This window comes from Cebus imitator, unplaced genomic scaffold (assembly GCF_001604975.1).
Source record: "Cebus imitator isolate Cc_AM_T3 unplaced genomic scaffold, Cebus_imitator-1.0 Scaffold34, whole genome shotgun sequence".
In the NCBI taxonomy this organism is placed as follows: Eukaryota; Metazoa; Chordata; class Mammalia; order Primates; family Cebidae; genus Cebus; species Cebus imitator.
The window spans coordinates 1,062,117-1,077,514 of NW_016107349.1; the positions used below are offsets into that span (position 1 = coordinate 1,062,117).

The 15,398-nt window shown below is 51.9% G+C and overlaps 1 protein-coding gene, 3 non-coding genes and 1 pseudogene across 12 annotated transcripts; 4 read left to right on the plus strand and 1 right to left on the minus strand.

Moving 5' to 3' along the window:
- The first annotated feature begins 1,293 nt into the window (after positions 1-1,293).
- TBRG4 (transforming growth factor beta regulator 4) lies at positions 1,294-14,525 on the plus strand. Of its 9 annotated transcripts, none has more exons than XM_017524580.1 (11): positions 1,294-1,680; positions 5,041-5,501; positions 8,781-9,104; positions 9,807-9,978; positions 10,258-10,415; positions 11,138-11,248; positions 12,072-12,216; positions 12,504-12,749; positions 12,960-13,071; positions 13,220-13,334; positions 14,190-14,525. In XM_017524580.1, exons 2-11 carry the CDS (start codon positions 5,091-5,093, stop codon positions 14,289-14,291), a joined length of 1,896 nt encoding a protein of 631 aa, XP_017380069.1. In that variant the 5' UTR covers positions 1,294-1,680; positions 5,041-5,090; the 3' UTR covers positions 14,292-14,525. The 9 variants fall into 9 exon arrangements, with proteins under 9 accessions (XP_017380069.1, XP_017380068.1, XP_017380064.1 ...); XM_017524579.2 differs by having other exon boundaries at positions 1,585-1,701; XM_017524575.2 differs by having other exon boundaries at positions 1,620-1,701; positions 5,085-5,501.
- Positions 3,111-3,825, minus strand: LOC108301441 (annotated as a pseudogene).
- Positions 8,435-8,568, plus strand: LOC119470561. The gene has a single exon (XR_005199475.1). It is a non-coding gene; the product is annotated as a small nucleolar RNA SNORA5 (small nucleolar RNA).
- On the plus strand, positions 9,500-9,636 carry LOC119470562. The gene has a single exon (XR_005199476.1). It is a non-coding gene; the product is annotated as a small nucleolar RNA SNORA5 (small nucleolar RNA).
- Positions 10,033-10,166, plus strand: LOC119470560. Its single transcript, XR_005199474.1, has one exon. It is a non-coding gene; the product is annotated as a small nucleolar RNA SNORA5 (small nucleolar RNA).
- Positions 14,526-15,398: the final 873 nt, after the last annotated feature.

Consider the following 15,398-nt stretch of genomic DNA (forward strand, 5'->3'; position numbering starts at 1 on the left):
CATCTCATGGAGGCAGGAGTTACAGGCAAAGACATAAATCAATGTGTGGAAGGTATACACTGGTTTGGCCCCAAAATGCTGGAGGTCATGAAGTGGGGGCTTACAAGTTATAGGTGGACTCCAATACATAGATATATACACACTAGACATATAGATTAGATAGATAGATACATAAGAGTTATAGGTGGACTCAAATACATAGTTATACACATGATAGAGAGAGAGAGAGAGAGAGAGAGAGAGAGAGAGAATCTTTTGGTTGGGATAGATAGGGTCTCCCTACGTTGCCCAGGCTAGTCTTGAACTCTTGGCCTCAAGTGATCCTCCCACCTCAGCCAGCTTGACTAAGGGATTCTTTAATTTATAATTGGTTAAAACAGGGAGGCTCTGTCTAAAACTTGGAGTCAGCAGAGCAATACAATGGGTCACCCAGCAATACACTGGGTCAAAAAAAGACCTGTTCAGCAAGATTGATGGTCTGCAAGCTTGACTTAGCCTTTGCCTTGCATGGCCTCAGGTCTTGTTCATAATTTGATATCTTACTTCCACAAAGTCTGTTTTGTCAGTTTTATGATCTCTATTTTAACATTAATTCCAGTCAGTTGTCCAAATGCCAAAAAGGAGAAGCTATAAGAAAGGGTGTTCAACCTCCTTTCCAGAATGGCTGGGAACTCAGTTTTTGAGGTTTCTCTGGGGTCTCCTCGGCCAACAGGCGATCCATTCAGAGGTTGGGGGCTTAAAATTTTATTTTTAGTTTACAAACACAAACCAAAGTAATTATTTATTCATTTATTTATTTTTTGAGACAGAGTCTTGCTCTGTCACCCAGGCTGGAGTGCAGTGGCAAGATCTCTGCTCACTGCACAGTAGAGACGTTGTGTCACCATGCTGGCCAGGCTGGTCCCGAACTCCTGACCTCAAGTGATTCGCCTGCCTAGGCCTGGGATTACAAGCGTGAGCCACAGTAACCAGCCAAAGTTATTATTAACTCCACAGAAAATAAGCTGTGCTGGAAGTAAAATTAATCAAGTCCATATATAGACCCCAGATACATTTTGTTTTGGCTATCCCGCACTTTAATTATTTTGTAATTAAACATCACTACTGAAAATCAGGAAAATTGCACATAAAAATCCAGAATTCTAGAACGGATTTAAAAAAAAAAGTCCTAGATCTAGACAAACTGCCTGCATTTCCTCAAGAAGAGCTTCAGCTGGAGCTGCAAATGGGCCCTCTGGAGTCCTCCGGTCTCCACTCACTCGCCCTCCCAGCCCCCACAGGCCCCAATGTCGCCTATCCCCACCCCACCAGCCCAGTCTTTCACTACCCTAGAAGCTCTCCTACGTCTACGCAAGCCGGGAGGAATGGGGGGACAGCACCGATAACAAAGGGTCGTCTCCCACACTCCGGATGAGGATGGGCTACTACTGGCAGGAGAGCAATCAAAGCCTTCCTTCCTAGGTTCTTTACCTTAGAAGTTTCCCATCATTCACCGCGCCATTTGCGCCCCCAGCAAAGTCGGCACCCGCCGAAAGAGGTGGCCGGAAGCGGGAGGCGTGGCTTCCGGTCGGGCGGTGCGAGGCTCCTCTCGTTTCCGCCGGCGCTCAGAGTGACGTAGGGAAGCGCGCCGCGCCGCGCCGCACCGCGTGTTTCCGGGGACAGTGCGGGCGGCGGATGGAGGTCAGCGGTGGTGCCTGCGGCGTAGGTCTTGTGGCACGGGAAGAAGGGGCGGCTGAGCGTGGGTTTCGAGGCACACAGGCGTGGTTGGGAAGGTGTCAGGGGTCCTGGGATGCGGTGGGGTGTGGTGGTCGCTTGTCCGTGCTGGCCTGCCGGTGCTCAGGGACTTCCCCTCTTCTCACGTAATCCTGGCGTCCCGGCCTGGAAGACACCACCCCTGTTGACCGTTCATGACCCCAGCGAGCCAGTTTTTGTGACTTAGTGCAAGCTATTATCTCTCTGCAGTTTAGAACCAAGGTTTTGGATTGCTGTTTGCCTAAACCCCAGCCCAGCTTCTGGGCTTCCGTTTACTCGGCTAAACTACCCTCGGGGCTCCCTTAATAATTGGAAAGGAGGCCGGGAGCGGTGGCTTACGCCTGTAATCCAGCACTTTGGGAGGCCAAGGCGAGTGGATCACCTGAGGTGTCAGGAGTTCAAGACCAGCCTGGCCAACATGGTGAAACTCCGTCTCTACTAAAAATGCAAGAATTAGCCAACCTTGGCGGCGCGCGCCTGTAATCCCAGCTGCTTGGAAGACTGAGGCAGGAGAAACGCTTGAATACGGGAGGCGGAGGTTTCAGTAAGCCCAGATCGCGCTATTGCACTCCAGCCTGAGCGAGAGAGACTGTCTCAAAAAATAAGTCGGAAAGGTTTCTCCACTGTGCTTAGACACAGGAAGTGGTAGATGTTGCGTTTGGGCAAATACTCCTCCTCTCTGAGCCCTCTTCCCCTCCCCCGCCTTTATGTGGAGATAGACTAAGCTTTTTACAGCTGCAGTAATTCCCTCATATAAAAATAAAATGCTGTCCATATACCAAGTTTCAGGAAGTGGAGAAAGATCAAACGTACTTTCTGCTTTGGCAGAAATGAGGCCCAGGTGAACGTTTTAGCTTGCCCTTGGGTCATTTAATCACCTTAAGGAGCTAGATAGAATTGTTAAAAGGAGCATTAAGGTGATATGTAACGAATTAGTGGAGATGGCAACATTGTGTTTAGCCTTGGAAAGATGAGATGTGTTTTAAAGGGCCTTATAGCGGGAGGAGGAGACCCGGATATCAAGCCCTGTAGGGTGGAGTGGAAGTGCTAGGCCTATTTAAAATGGGGGCTTGTGTTGTGGGGAGGCAGACAAGGCTAAGACTGAGAAAATTATTCTGGGCCATGTTATGAAGTGCTTCTTAATGGTTTGGAATTTTTGCTGTTAGAAATTTGGTGGGGGAGTTTTAGTAGTTTACTGATGTCATCTGTCTTGTTTTCAAGAGGCTCACGCCTATGTCTGCAGTGTTCCAATATCCAGAGAGGCTTTGGGAATGTGAATTCTGTGTTATGGATTTTCCAGGATCATTCTGATTTAAAGTATCCTGTCCTATTGTCTCTCTTTTTTTTTTTTTTTTTTCTTTGGAAGAAAATCACTTTATTCTAATTAACTCACAAAGTATAAAATCCTAACAGCTAGTTTAAGGAGGCCACACAAACATCTGACCAGCTCCAAATTCTACAGAGTGGGAACACCCCCTTCCATTTCAATTCTGAAGCAAGGAAGCTAGAAATGCCAGGAGAGGTTTAACTGATGGCTACACTTTACACCTTCACTATTAGTTAAATTTTTATATTAAGTTAACCTAGTTATGAGAGCTGGTTTTCCATTTCTCCAGTTTGAACTTCTTGATTAGGCCAATCCATTTGCAAGTCGGCACTGTTTCAGCACCTCACTGAAACCCTCACAGAGCTTGATGTCACCCTGGTTCTGGGCACACTCCAAGAACTGTTTGATCTCATAGAAGCAAGGCTGCTGCTGCTGTGCTGTCCCGGAGGCTCCTGGTAAGTGATGTCAGGCCTCGCAGGCTCAGGATCGCTTCCTCCACTGAAGCCCCCAGTGATGGCGTGGCCCAGTGTGTGCCCCACAGCAGAGCCCACAGCCATGCCAGCTGCAGTGGTTGCCATCTGGGTCAGCAGATCTGGCTGGCGGGGCGCAGCAGCAGGAGAGCCAACTGCAGAGGGGGGTGCTGGTGCTGGCCTGGGCGCAGCTCTCATCTGAGGGGCCCAGGTAGCCAGAGGGGCCATGCGGGAGGTACGGCTTCGGCTTCCATGCAGCATCCTAGCGACGGGGCTGCTCGGCCTTTAGATGTGCCCCCACTGTCTCTTTAAGCCATTACTTCTTTTTCTTTTCTTTTTAAATGTTACCTTAAGTTCTGGGGTACAGGTGCAGATCTTGCGTGATTGTTACATAGGTATACACATGCCATGGTGATTTGCTGCCTCCATCCCCCCATTACCTACATTAGGCATTTCTCCTAATGTTATCCCTCCGCAATCTCCTCACTCCCTCCTATCCCTCCCCAGCTCCCCACCCCCCAACAGACCCCATTGTGTGATGTTCCCCTCCCTGTGTCCATGTGTTCTCATTGTTCAACACTCATTGTTCATTGAGAACTTGCGATGTTTGGTTTTCTGTTCTTGTGTCAGTTTGTTGAGAATGATGGTTTCCAGATTCATCCATGTCCCTGCAAAGGACATGAACTCATCCTTTTTTTATGGCTGCACATATTCCATGGTGTATATGTGCCACATTTTCTTTATCCAGTCTATCTCTGATAGGCATTCTTTTTTCTTTTCTTTCTTTTCTTTTATTTTTTTGATATGAAGTCTCGCTCCCTCACCCAGGCTAGAGTGCAGTGGTGCAATCTCGGCTCACCACAACCTCTACCTCTCAGAATCAAGCAATTCTCGTGCCTTTGCTTCCCAAGTAGTTAGAATTACAGGCATGCACCATGATGCTCAGCTAATTTTTGTATTTTTAGTAGAGATGGGGTTTCACCATGTTGGCCAGGCTGGTCTTGAACTCCTGACTGTCCTGAAATGATCCACTCACCTCGGCCTCCCAAAGTGCTGGGATTATAGGCGTGAGCCACTGTGCCTGGCCAAGCCCGTAATTCTTAATTCTGGTTACCCTTGAAATTAAAAAAAAAAAAAAAAAATTAATGCTGTCTGGGCCCAGTCTGCAGACATGCCCATTTAGGAGGCCTTGGACAGGACCTGGGAATCTGAATTGTTGAACCACATCCTAGGTGATTTCAAATTAAAAACAGGATGAAAACCCTCCCACCCAGGCTGTAATGCTCCTTAGTTTTGATATTTGATGACATTCTGTACTGAAACAAAAATCCTGTGAGATTTTTTACTTCAGAAAATACTATCACATACCTATGGATTGTCAGAAAAGGAAGGCTGATTTTACAGATAGGGTGGCTCTGACTCCGTTTCATTAGTCAGGTTTGTAAATCAGGAACTGCCCCTGTAGTAGCCCCTTCTCCTTTTCCTCTTCAGGGTTTGGAATCACTTGCTAAGAGTCTTGTCTCTTTGCCACCCAGGACATCATGGCGGCTCACCTGGTAAAGCAATGCACATGCCTCCTGAGAGAAGCTGCTCGTCTGGCCCCTGCCATGGCTCCAATTGGCCAACTGAGACTTGCCAGGGTAGCTCATAAGACTCTGACTTCCTCAGCCACCTCACCCAGTTCCCACTTCTCAAGTTCCATGATGAAGCTGGTGGACAATGAAAAAGTGTTTACTCTCTACCCAGAGAACCATATAGACCAGCTCATCAAGAACGCCAAAAGGCCAGAGGAGCTCCTGGAGCTCCTTGATGCTGGTCACCACTTGAACAACAATCAAGCGGCCCTCATATTTATCCGGCTCTCTCAATTGCTGTTCGAGAAGCCAGAAGACAAGGCCTCGCTCATACAGGATGCCCGCTTTCAGCAGCTTCTCCGTCAGCTCAACAGTCAGGTGGGTGGCACTGTGTTGTCTGAGAGCATGGGCAAGAGGAACACAGCCAGAGATGCTGGCGTCCACAGCAGCCAGTGCTTACTAAGCATGGACAGGGGCCTTGCATGTCTTGTGATATTTTTTATTTTTTTATAAATTTCAAAGTGCTTTATTGTGGTTTCTCTTTGTTTATCCTTACAAGAGACCTGTTAGGTAAATATTGCTGGGCAATATCCTTGGTTGTCTGTCCTCTTACAGACAGACAACCAAGACGCTTAGTAATAGAAACAAAAGAAGCGAGGCTGGTTCTTCTCAGTTCTTTGGGTGCTTTTCCCCTCACCATACAGTCTTGACTTGTATTGCTCTGGCTGACAGCAGGTCACTGCTCTTGAAGCCAAAGGAGATGCAGCATGATTGATGGAAGGTCCCTGAAACTTGAGACAGCCGTGGGCATGATCTAGTCATGTTCAGACCCTCCAAGGATGACCAGGGAGAGAGGAAACAAGACCTGTTTGTGTGGCACTGAGCAGGGGAGAACTCAGACTACAGAAGCCAGTTTCTGCTCACTGTGAGGGACTCCCGTCTTAGAGAATCTTCCCTAGGCTCCACGTACAGGAAAAAAGCACGGACTCCTGCTGTGACTGAACTGGCCCTCCTTGGTCTGCCTTGGAAGGGAGGTGCTCGGGCACTGAAACCGTTTCCAGTTGTCAGGTGTGACAAAGAGAAAGGCACTAACCAAGGAAAGAGTTGCACTAAATGAGTGTTTTTCAAGCTGCAGATTATAATCAGTGTAGTGGGTTGTGGCCAGCTGTGTCTTAATGAGTTAAAGTAGTATAGAAAAATGTTAGAATTCAGTACACATAGTAAGGGGAATCAATGTCTCATGGAACTTTGGTTTTAGTTAAGTATGTATATATTTGCATGTGTTGTGTGTACTGGGGTCACAGTACATGTTCATTTCTTGCTGAGGATATAATTCCTAAAATGAACTTAATTAGGACCCCCTTTTTATTTGGCTATAATTCTAATTGTTGTTTATTGACTCTTACACATGGTTTAAGCAAGTCTTTTGATACAAGACCGAACCTTGTAACAAAATTATAAGGCAAGTGTCTGCAATGTGATAACAGCTTTCTTTTCAAAGATTTTCCTGCTGTCCATGAAACCAAAAGGTGGACACGCATATCTTCTGTGAGATTGGAATTTGCCCCAGTACTTTCTCCCTCTTCCCCAGCTCTTCAGAGAGCAGCTTCTCTGTTCCTAGCTCACCTCGTTGTAGGTGTGGTTTCTGCTTCTCATTAACAGATAAAGAGACTGAGCCTGAGAGGTCAGTGTTGAGAGACTTGGCGGAAGAAAGGACAGAGCCATACTTGTTTTACCATCTGCTCTCTTCTTTGACAGTGGAGTTGGGGCCAAAGGGCTCTAGAGCCACCCATGTTGACATTCCGCAATGTCAACAGTCTGTGAACAGCAGTTACCCTCTTCAGAAACAAAGCAGGCACCAGCAGAGAGGGCAGGCTGTGGTGCAGGTTCCAGACCCAGAACTACTGTCAGACTTTGTAGAAATAAGTTCACCTTTGTTTACCTGTGCAGTGGGGCTGATGATTCTCACAGGATGTTGGTGTCTCATAGGGGTATGCACACAGAAGGATGCCTGGCATTTAGTAAGAGCCTGTTCAGAGGCACTGCTGTTGGCAGCAGCAGCTTGGTCATCCTCAGGAGGCCTCTGCTTTTGGGAGCAGGCAGGGCTTAGTGATACCACGGTTCTTTTTGCCCGTATGTCAAAGGCTTTCCTGCAGACCTTTGTTCCCGGGGTGCTCCTCCCTTTGCAGGCAATTGAGGGGCTGGCGTGCTTGGGTGCCACGTACCTGGAGGGTAAAGGTGGTGGCTCACTCAAGCCCTGCGCCTGCTCTGCAGGGACTTCTGCTTTTGCAGCAGTTGCATTCCTAAGAAACTTCACATTGCCAGAAACTTCGAGGTTGGTTTGTTGGAGAAAAGTTTAAGGGTTGGAGCTTCTCTGACTCAAAAATAAATTATTTTACTGGAGAAAAGCCAGTGTTTGTCTTTTTGTTTTCTTTGTTTTTGTTTTGTTTTGTTTGGGATAGAGTCCCACTCTGTCACCTAGACTGGAGTGCAGTGGCACGATCTCGGCTCACTGCAGCCTCTACCTTCCAGGTTCAAGTGATCTCACCTCAGCCTCCCGAGTAGCTGGGACTGCAGGTGTGTGCCACCACACCTGGCTAATTTTTGTTTGTTTGTTTGTTTGTTTTTTGAGATGGAGTCTCACTCTGTCGCCCAGGCTGGAGTGCAGTGGTGTAATCTTGGCTCACTGCAACCTCCGCCTCCCAGGTTCAAGCGATTCTCCTGCCTCAGCCTCCCAAGTAGCTGGGACTACAGGCATGTACCACCACGCCCGGCTAATTTCTTGTATTTTTAGTAGAGACGGAGTTTCACTGTGTTAGCCAGGCTGGTCTCGAACTCCTGACCTCAGATGATCTGCTTGGCTTAAGCCAGTGTTTTTAATACCTAAAACTTATAATGTCATTGCAAGTAGAAGTCATGAATGGTAACAAAACTGATCTTAGCAAGCCTAAGTGCCACCTTCTCTGCCATCAAGTCACATCCTTCAGGCTCCACTTTTTCTCTGACCTCTTCCATTGACTTGACAGCTGTACTTGCAGCTCAAGTCTGCATGCCCACCACACAGAACTGTAGCCAGGACCATATAAAAGAGTGTGGTCTCTCTTTAATCAGCTACATGAGGTCAAAGCTTCATTGGGAGAAATTTGGAGACTTTTTCTTGCCACTCAGTTCTGGCTTGTTAGCAATTGCAAATGACCTCGGCTACCTTGAGCAGAAATGTGCTATTTGTTGGAGCTGAGAGGATCGGGCTCAGAGTTGTGCCCTTGGATGTGGCCTGTGCCTGAGGGGAGCTCTGGCTGTGCAGGTAGCCTGGCAGCCATGTCAGATTCATTGCCTGCCCTGCCCATGGTAGGCACTGGCCCAGAAGGCTGCCACAGAAACACTGTAACTCATGGGCCCTGTTCCTGTGTCCCAGGCTCAGGGATAAATTTGGTTACAGACACCAAGCACCAAAGCCTCAGGCTGAGCAAGGCTGTGAGGGGCAGCCAGGCACCCGGGCTGTTTTCCCACTCTGTTTGAACAGAGTGGGAAACTGATACTGTCTTCTCCGAAGGGTTATAGTAAACACCCATGAAATGAGGTTCAAAGAGCAGCCTCCAGCTCACACACAGGATTTATAGTACCACGTCACTTTTCCTGTGTCCTTTCCCTGCCTAGATATCCTCTGTCTGGCATGGTACCCTCCCGAGGCTGCTGCGGAGCCTCTATGCTCTGGGCCTCCCCGAGACCTCCAAGGAGCTGCAGTCAGTGGAGCAGGAGGTCCGCTGGCGCATGCGGAGGCTCAAGTACAAGCACCTGGCCCTTCTGGCAGATTCCTGTGCCACTCTCTCACAGAAGCAGCACTCCAAGGAGCTGCTTGCTGAGCTGCTCATGCACCTGGAAAGGCGCTGGACAGAAATTGAAGATGGCCGCACATTAGTGACCATCATGATGAAGGTGGGACACCTCTCGGAGTCACTGATGAACCGCCTGGAAGACAAGGTACTGAGCCTGAAAGCAGGTGGCACCCAGCCTGCCTCTCCTGGGCTTTGGGCTTGTTCTTTAGGTAACAGTCATCTGCAGAGGGGTGTGTTGCATGCACTGGGATCAGAGCCCGGGGAGCTTCTGTCTGAAGCCTCAGGCTTCACATGGTGCAGGACCAGAGGGCTTGGAGCTGCAACAGAAGGTTGCCCTGTGGCTGCATTCATCAAGCACCACTCACTCCTCCCAACACAAGCGATTTCCTGATTGCACCTTTATCTTTCCCCCAAACCCCATCTCATGATCTTGAGATGGGGACACGGCAGGCAGCTCCTCAAGTAACACAGGTACTGCCCAGGCCTGGCTTCTGACTAGAACTCTCCTAGAGATGTGTTAACCCCTACCAGCTGTGGCCCTGCAGTCAAGTCAGATTCAGTGCCCGTTCCTGTCACAGCGGGGGCTGGCCCAGATGGCTGCCACAGCAAGCTCCACAGCTCATGGGCCCTGGGTCACCCACTCTGGGACCTGGGGATAGGTTTGGCTGTGGACACTGTTCCAGGTCCAAGGGTTCCTGGGGTGGATAAGGAGGGCCTATTTAGTCAGCTCAGGCCCAGTTGCTGTCTCACAGGGGCTGCACTGGATGGGACCATGGGACCCCTGCCCCCAGCTCGTCCCCGCCACCTCAGGCCATTGAGCTGACCTCTGCGCGGCTGTGGTTGACAGTGCCTGGAGTTAGTGGAGCAGTTTGGCCCCGACGAGCTGCGGAAGGTGCTGATGGTGCTGGCAGCTCAGAGTCGGCGGTCCGTGCCCTTGCTGCGGGCCATCTCCTACCACCTGGTGCAGAAGCCCTTCCATCTGACGAAAGGTGTGCTCCTGGACGTGGCCTACGCCTATGGTGAGCCTTTGGACAGAACAGTGGAGAAAGGGGAGCTCTGGCCCTGCAGATGCCTGCAGCCGTGTCAAATTCAGTGCCTTTCCTTCATGTGGTAGGCACTGGCCCAGAAGGCTGCCACAAAAACACTGTGACTCATGGGCCCTGTTCCTGTGTCTCAGGCTCAGGGATAAATTTGGTTACAGACACCAAGCATCTAGACCTTGAGGCTGAGGTGGGGTGGGCTGGCGGGTGATTGCTGACCCTCCCCAGCTAAATCCTGTGATCGGCTCTGTCCCGAAGGCAAACTCAACTTTCACCAGACCCAGGTGTGCCAGCGCCTGGCCGCCGACCTGCTGTCCCTCGCACCCAACCTGACTTCCGGTGAGGTGGCCCGCTGTGCCAAGTCCTTCGCCTTACTCAAGTGGCTCAACCTGCCCCTGTTTGAGGCCTTTGCCCAGGTGAGCCAGGTCTAACTCCAGGGTCCAGGGCCTGGCCCAACCGGCCTCAAATCACTGAGGATGGCTGGGTTTCAGGGGGCGCTCTCCATGCCTGGCCTCAATTGAGAGGAGCTGGCTTCCTGGACATCTGCTGAGAACCATTGCTTTAGTCAGGAAAGCAAAGCCAGACTGAAAATGCTCACTTGGGGCAAAATGTTTCTTGCATTTTGGCTTGTTTTTAAAGAGCTGCTGTTCAATTCTCAAAAAAGCGTTTGAGAACTGTTTCCTCTGTTCTTTCACTGACCATCATAAGTGCTTCCATCCGTGTTGGGGTAGCTGTAGCAGGCAGCAGCATGGCCAGTGAGGCTAAGGATCCACTCAGAACTGTCACCTGAATCACTGACCCCACCCCACTGAAGTAGAACTCTAAAGAAAGATGATACCTGCACTTAGGTTTATGTGTGACCAGTCTAAACTAAGTTTACTGGCTGGGGAGTATTTCTAAAGCCCTTATCAGAAAGAAGCAGTTTCTAGGTATCCCCAGCCTCTGTGTGTAGTTGCTATTGGACGAAGGGGGGTCTGGGCCTGTGTAAGTCCCCCTGTGTGGTTGGCACAGCTCCTGGGGCCTGGATGGAGGGTCCTGCCATTGCCCCTGGCCATGCAGGCTCCCCTCAGACTCAGAGCTGGGCGGGAAGACAGGCAGAGAGCTTATCCTGTCCCTCTGCTGTCTCTGACCCACCCAGCACTTCCTGAACAGAGCACAGGACATCCCCCTGCCCCACCTGTGCAGCATGCTCCTGGCTTTTGCGCGTCTGAACTTCCATCCAGACCAAGAGGATCAGTTCTTCAGCCTGGTACAGCCTCTGGGCTCCCATTGCTTGACCCGTACCCTCCCCTACCAGCTAATGGCTCAGGATCAGCTTGGGCTGGGTAGAGGGGAAGGGGCTGCTTTGCATGGCAGGGAGGGCAGAGAGAGGTAGATGACTGGAGTCAGGTGTCTGAGGGATCACTGAGGACAAACATGAAATCCTACTGTCTGGTTAACTCCCCTGCCAGGCAGTGCTGGGGGGGTCCTGCCTCTGTTGCTCCTTTTAATGCCCTGTTGTTGCTCAGAAGTTCCAGTGGGTATTCCTGCTTTGTGCCCCAGCTCAGGGTGGGAGGGGGAGCCCCCTGTATGAAAACCTCAGGACAGGCCACAGAGGCCAGCAGGCCGGATGTGACCCCTGGATTCCATTAGGGGTTTGCCTCCACAGTCCTGAGAAAAACCAGCTAGGACCTGGGAGGGCTTCTTCACCTCTTGGATGCTCTCATCCTCTCAGAGGACCAGAAACACCTCTTCCCTTGTCCCGTGCCCACTTGGAGACATTATGGGAGAAGGGATTTTTTTTTCCTGCCAGTGGGTTGTTTATAGTAAACCTAATCAAATGCCAGCATGTGGCAGCACTCTTCCTGCTGTCCAGAGTGGTCTTGGGGCATGAGAAAGATTCCTGGTACCTTCAAGTCCAGGATTGTTCCAGGCCTCAGCAAGGACCAGGGTTCTGCCTCTTGTTCCCCAGTAGCCTCCTCTGGCCTCATCCCAACCAGGTCAAGACCTCATCATGGACTATGGCTCACCTGTGGCTATTTGCAGCCCCTAAGCAGAGCCTGCTTTCTCCACCGCACCCTATCCTTGCCCAGGTACACGAGAAGCTGGGGTCAGAGCTGGCGGGCCTGGAGCCAGCCTTGCAGGTGGACCTGGTGTGGGCCCTGTGTGTACTGCAGCAGGCACAGGAGGCAGAGCTGCAAACCGTCCTTCACCCTAAATTTCACACCCAATTTCTAGGTGAGCCCCCCGCCCCTAGTACCACTGAAACTGGGAAACTGCCTGGTCTTGTCTCCCTAGTGCCGGGTAAGAATTTGGGGCAGAGGGAGGCCAGGGTTCTCCATCACCCTTGCTCCCTATCCCCTGCCTGTGGGTGACCAGCAGACCGTAACTCTGCTGCCTCCTGACCCAGAGAACTGGGCTGGGACTGTGTGTAGGGGTGCCACTGCCCTCCCATCCAGAGTCTCTCCATCTCTGTTCCTCCTGGCCCTAGGCCCACCTCCCTCTTCTTTCTCCTTGTCCCCTAGGGGGCGAGTCTCAGAAGGATCAGAACATCTTCCAGAAGCTGCTGCACATTAATGCCACTGCCCTGCTGGAGCACCCCGAGTATTCGGGTCCCCTTCTGCCAGCCTCAGCTGTGGCACCTAGGCTGTCGGCACTTGACAGGAAGGTGACCCCGCTGCAAAAGGAGCTGCAGGAGACACTGAAGGGGCTGCTGGGGAGCACCGACAGGGGCAGCCTCGAGGTGGCCACGCAGTACGGCTGGGTGCTGGGTGAGGGCTCCCCCTGGTTGACAGAGGGCCTGGCACTGGCTGAGTCTAACAGGGCTATTCTAACCCGCCCCCCCTCTGCAGCAAGAACAGACCCAGAGAGCTGCAGAGTGTCAGCCTGGGCCCCCACAGCCCCACCTTTGTTCATCCTTCCTGTGGGGGGTTTCTGAGGAATGTCCCCCAACGTGTTCTCATCCCACACCCCTTCCCCAGATGCTGAGGTGCTGCTGGACAGTGACGGCCAGTTTCTGCCCTTAAGGGACTTTGTGGCACCTCACCTTGCCCAGCCAATTGGGAGCCAGCCACCACCTCCAGGGGCTAAGAGGTAGGTGGCCAGGGACCTGTTGGCCATGGCCCTAGTGGACGTCATGGGGGCACCGTGGCTGTTGGACTGTGTATTCTTTGCTTTCCCTCTTTCCCCTCCGAGGGGCTGGGAGAGTGGAAGCTTGTCAGCCACCCCTTCTTCCTTCCAGGCTAGCTTTCCTGCGGTGGGAGTTCCCCAACTTCAACAGCCGAAGCAAAGACTTACTGGGTCGCTTTGTCCTGGCCCGGCGACACATACTGGCTGCAGGCTTCCTGATAGTGGATGTGAGTACCTCTTGGGCAGGTGGTCACTGCACAGGGTGGATCCCCCACCCATGCTGGAGAGGGGATCAGGTGGAAGCAAAACCAGCCTAGAGCCAGCGGGTATAGACACATTCCCCCGCCCATGGCCCCAGGCCTCTCCTAGGAGCCCAGGGAGGGAGTTCACTGTGGATCCTAGCTGCTGCAGCCTCCCCTCAAACCTTCCCAGCATCTCACCCCATGGGTGAACCCAGAAAGGCCTCCAAACCTCCTCATTCAGCCTAGGAGGTGGGCAGGGTAGGGCCCATTCATAGATGAGCAGCTCGAAGCTCAGGAGGCTGCACAGCTGTTGATATTCTGAGTGCAGCTGCTCTGCCTCCTTGGTCAGGGCCTGTTCTCGGGACAAGTAGGATCAGTGGGACTGGCAGGAGCAGAAAGACACAGGTCCTGGGCCTGACTCTGGTCTCACGCCTGGGAGACCTTGGCTAAGACCAAAGGGGGCCAGCTTCCCTGGGAAGGGCCAGTGAATGAATGTGTGGCTTCATGAGCCACAGAAGGGTTCTATCAAGTTTTCTTCTTTGGGTTGTTGTGAGTTTTTTATCCACTATTTAAAATTCAGAAGCCCTTCTTGGGCCTCTGAGTGGTTTACAGACCCCCTCCAGCACGGACGGTGCGAGGGCCTGTCCCCACCCGTACTGTCTTCGGTTCATGAGCTCTGCCTTGAGGACTTGGAGGCCAAGGGGCAGGTGTGCAGAGCTGTTGGTCACCAGAGGTGTGGGGTGAGGGGCCAATGTGAGGGCAGCAGGCAAGCAGGCAGAGCCACTGACTGGAAGGGATCTCCTTACCCACATGACCTGTCTCTCCCCTGCCTCCCTCTAGGTCCCATTCTATGAGTGGCTGGAACTCAAGTCTGAGTGGCAAAAAGGGGCCTACCTCAAGGACAAGATACGCAAAGCGATGTCTGAGGAGCTGGCCAAGTGACCTGTGCTGGTGCTTTGGACTGCATGTCTGGGGGCTGACTCTGCCGGAGGTCTAGCTGTGAGCGGGCAAGAAGTGTCACCCTTGAGGACAAACCTCTGTGCAGGACCTTAGCCAGAGTGGGGAGGGCGGCCAGCAGCTCTGAGGGACAGAGCATCCTCTTGTGTGTAATAAATTTTTAATTTTGGTGTTGGACCCCGGGGTCCTTCCCAGGCTTTGTCACCCTCCACACTGTCAGCACTTGTCTGTCTGCACTCCCCTACCACGCACAGCCCATGAGGGCTGCTTTAGGGACAAACCTGGGTCGTCACCTGCCTTTCTCTCCCAGCTTCTCATCACGTGTGCATATTCACATATGCACATATGTACCAGCCTCTTGGGTAGGGATCTGGGTCAGCCCCAGCAGAGAGGTGGAGTCCTGGAATTCTGAACCTCCAGGGAAGAGGAGCTTCAGTGCATGGCTGGGGATTCTGATGGACCTGTGACTACTGAACCACAGCCAACCTGGGAGGCTTTCTCCCGTCTGTAGTCTCATGCTTAGGTGAGTGAAAGGCACCCTGGCAGAATGTGGTGACAGGTGATGTAAAGCACTTGGGAGAGTAGATCCCACTTGGCTGACACCACAATGCCAAGAGCCAGACTCCATCGCAGTCTTCCCCACCCTGACCAGAGTCTTGTGCTGTCATCACAGGAACTGGCTGCCCAAACAGGGCTCTGACCGCCTCCCTACTGCTGCAGGGATCACCAGATGCTGGGAGGCAACAGGCTTTCTACCTTCCAGCCTCTGCTTAGAGACACCCTTTGGCAGGACCTGACTAAATAGCAGCTGGGACTGTGAGTCACCTCCAGCCATGCAGAATGGAGAGCGGGACAGTGGGGTGGAGCTGAGAGTGGAGAAGCCTGCTGCCCTCAGCAATGCAGGCTCCCCATCCTAGGCTGTTTACTCAAAAAGAACAAGTTACTGCTCTGACGCTTGGCCACTCACCCAAGCATTCAGGTAGCTTTGTCCCGGCTGCATTGGGCACCATCAGGCACAGGTGAGCATGGTCCCTGTCGTTTGCACAGGCTCGAGGGCTACCACAGGAGTGGTCCCTCACCCAGTGGGAGGGG

Excerpts from the sequence above, each read along its gene's own strand:
- TBRG4 (XM_017524575.2), top strand. The coding sequence starts at position 1,675 with ATGGAGGTCAGCGGTGGTGCCTGCGGC. Across the intron at positions 13,072-13,219 it reads CCACCTCCAGGGGCTAAGAG|GCTAGCTTTCCTGCGGTGGG; the intron begins GTAGGTGGCCAG and ends TCTTCCTTCCAG. Across the intron at positions 13,335-14,189 it reads CAGGCTTCCTGATAGTGGAT|GTCCCATTCTATGAGTGGCT; the intron begins GTGAGTACCTCT and ends GCCTCCCTCTAG.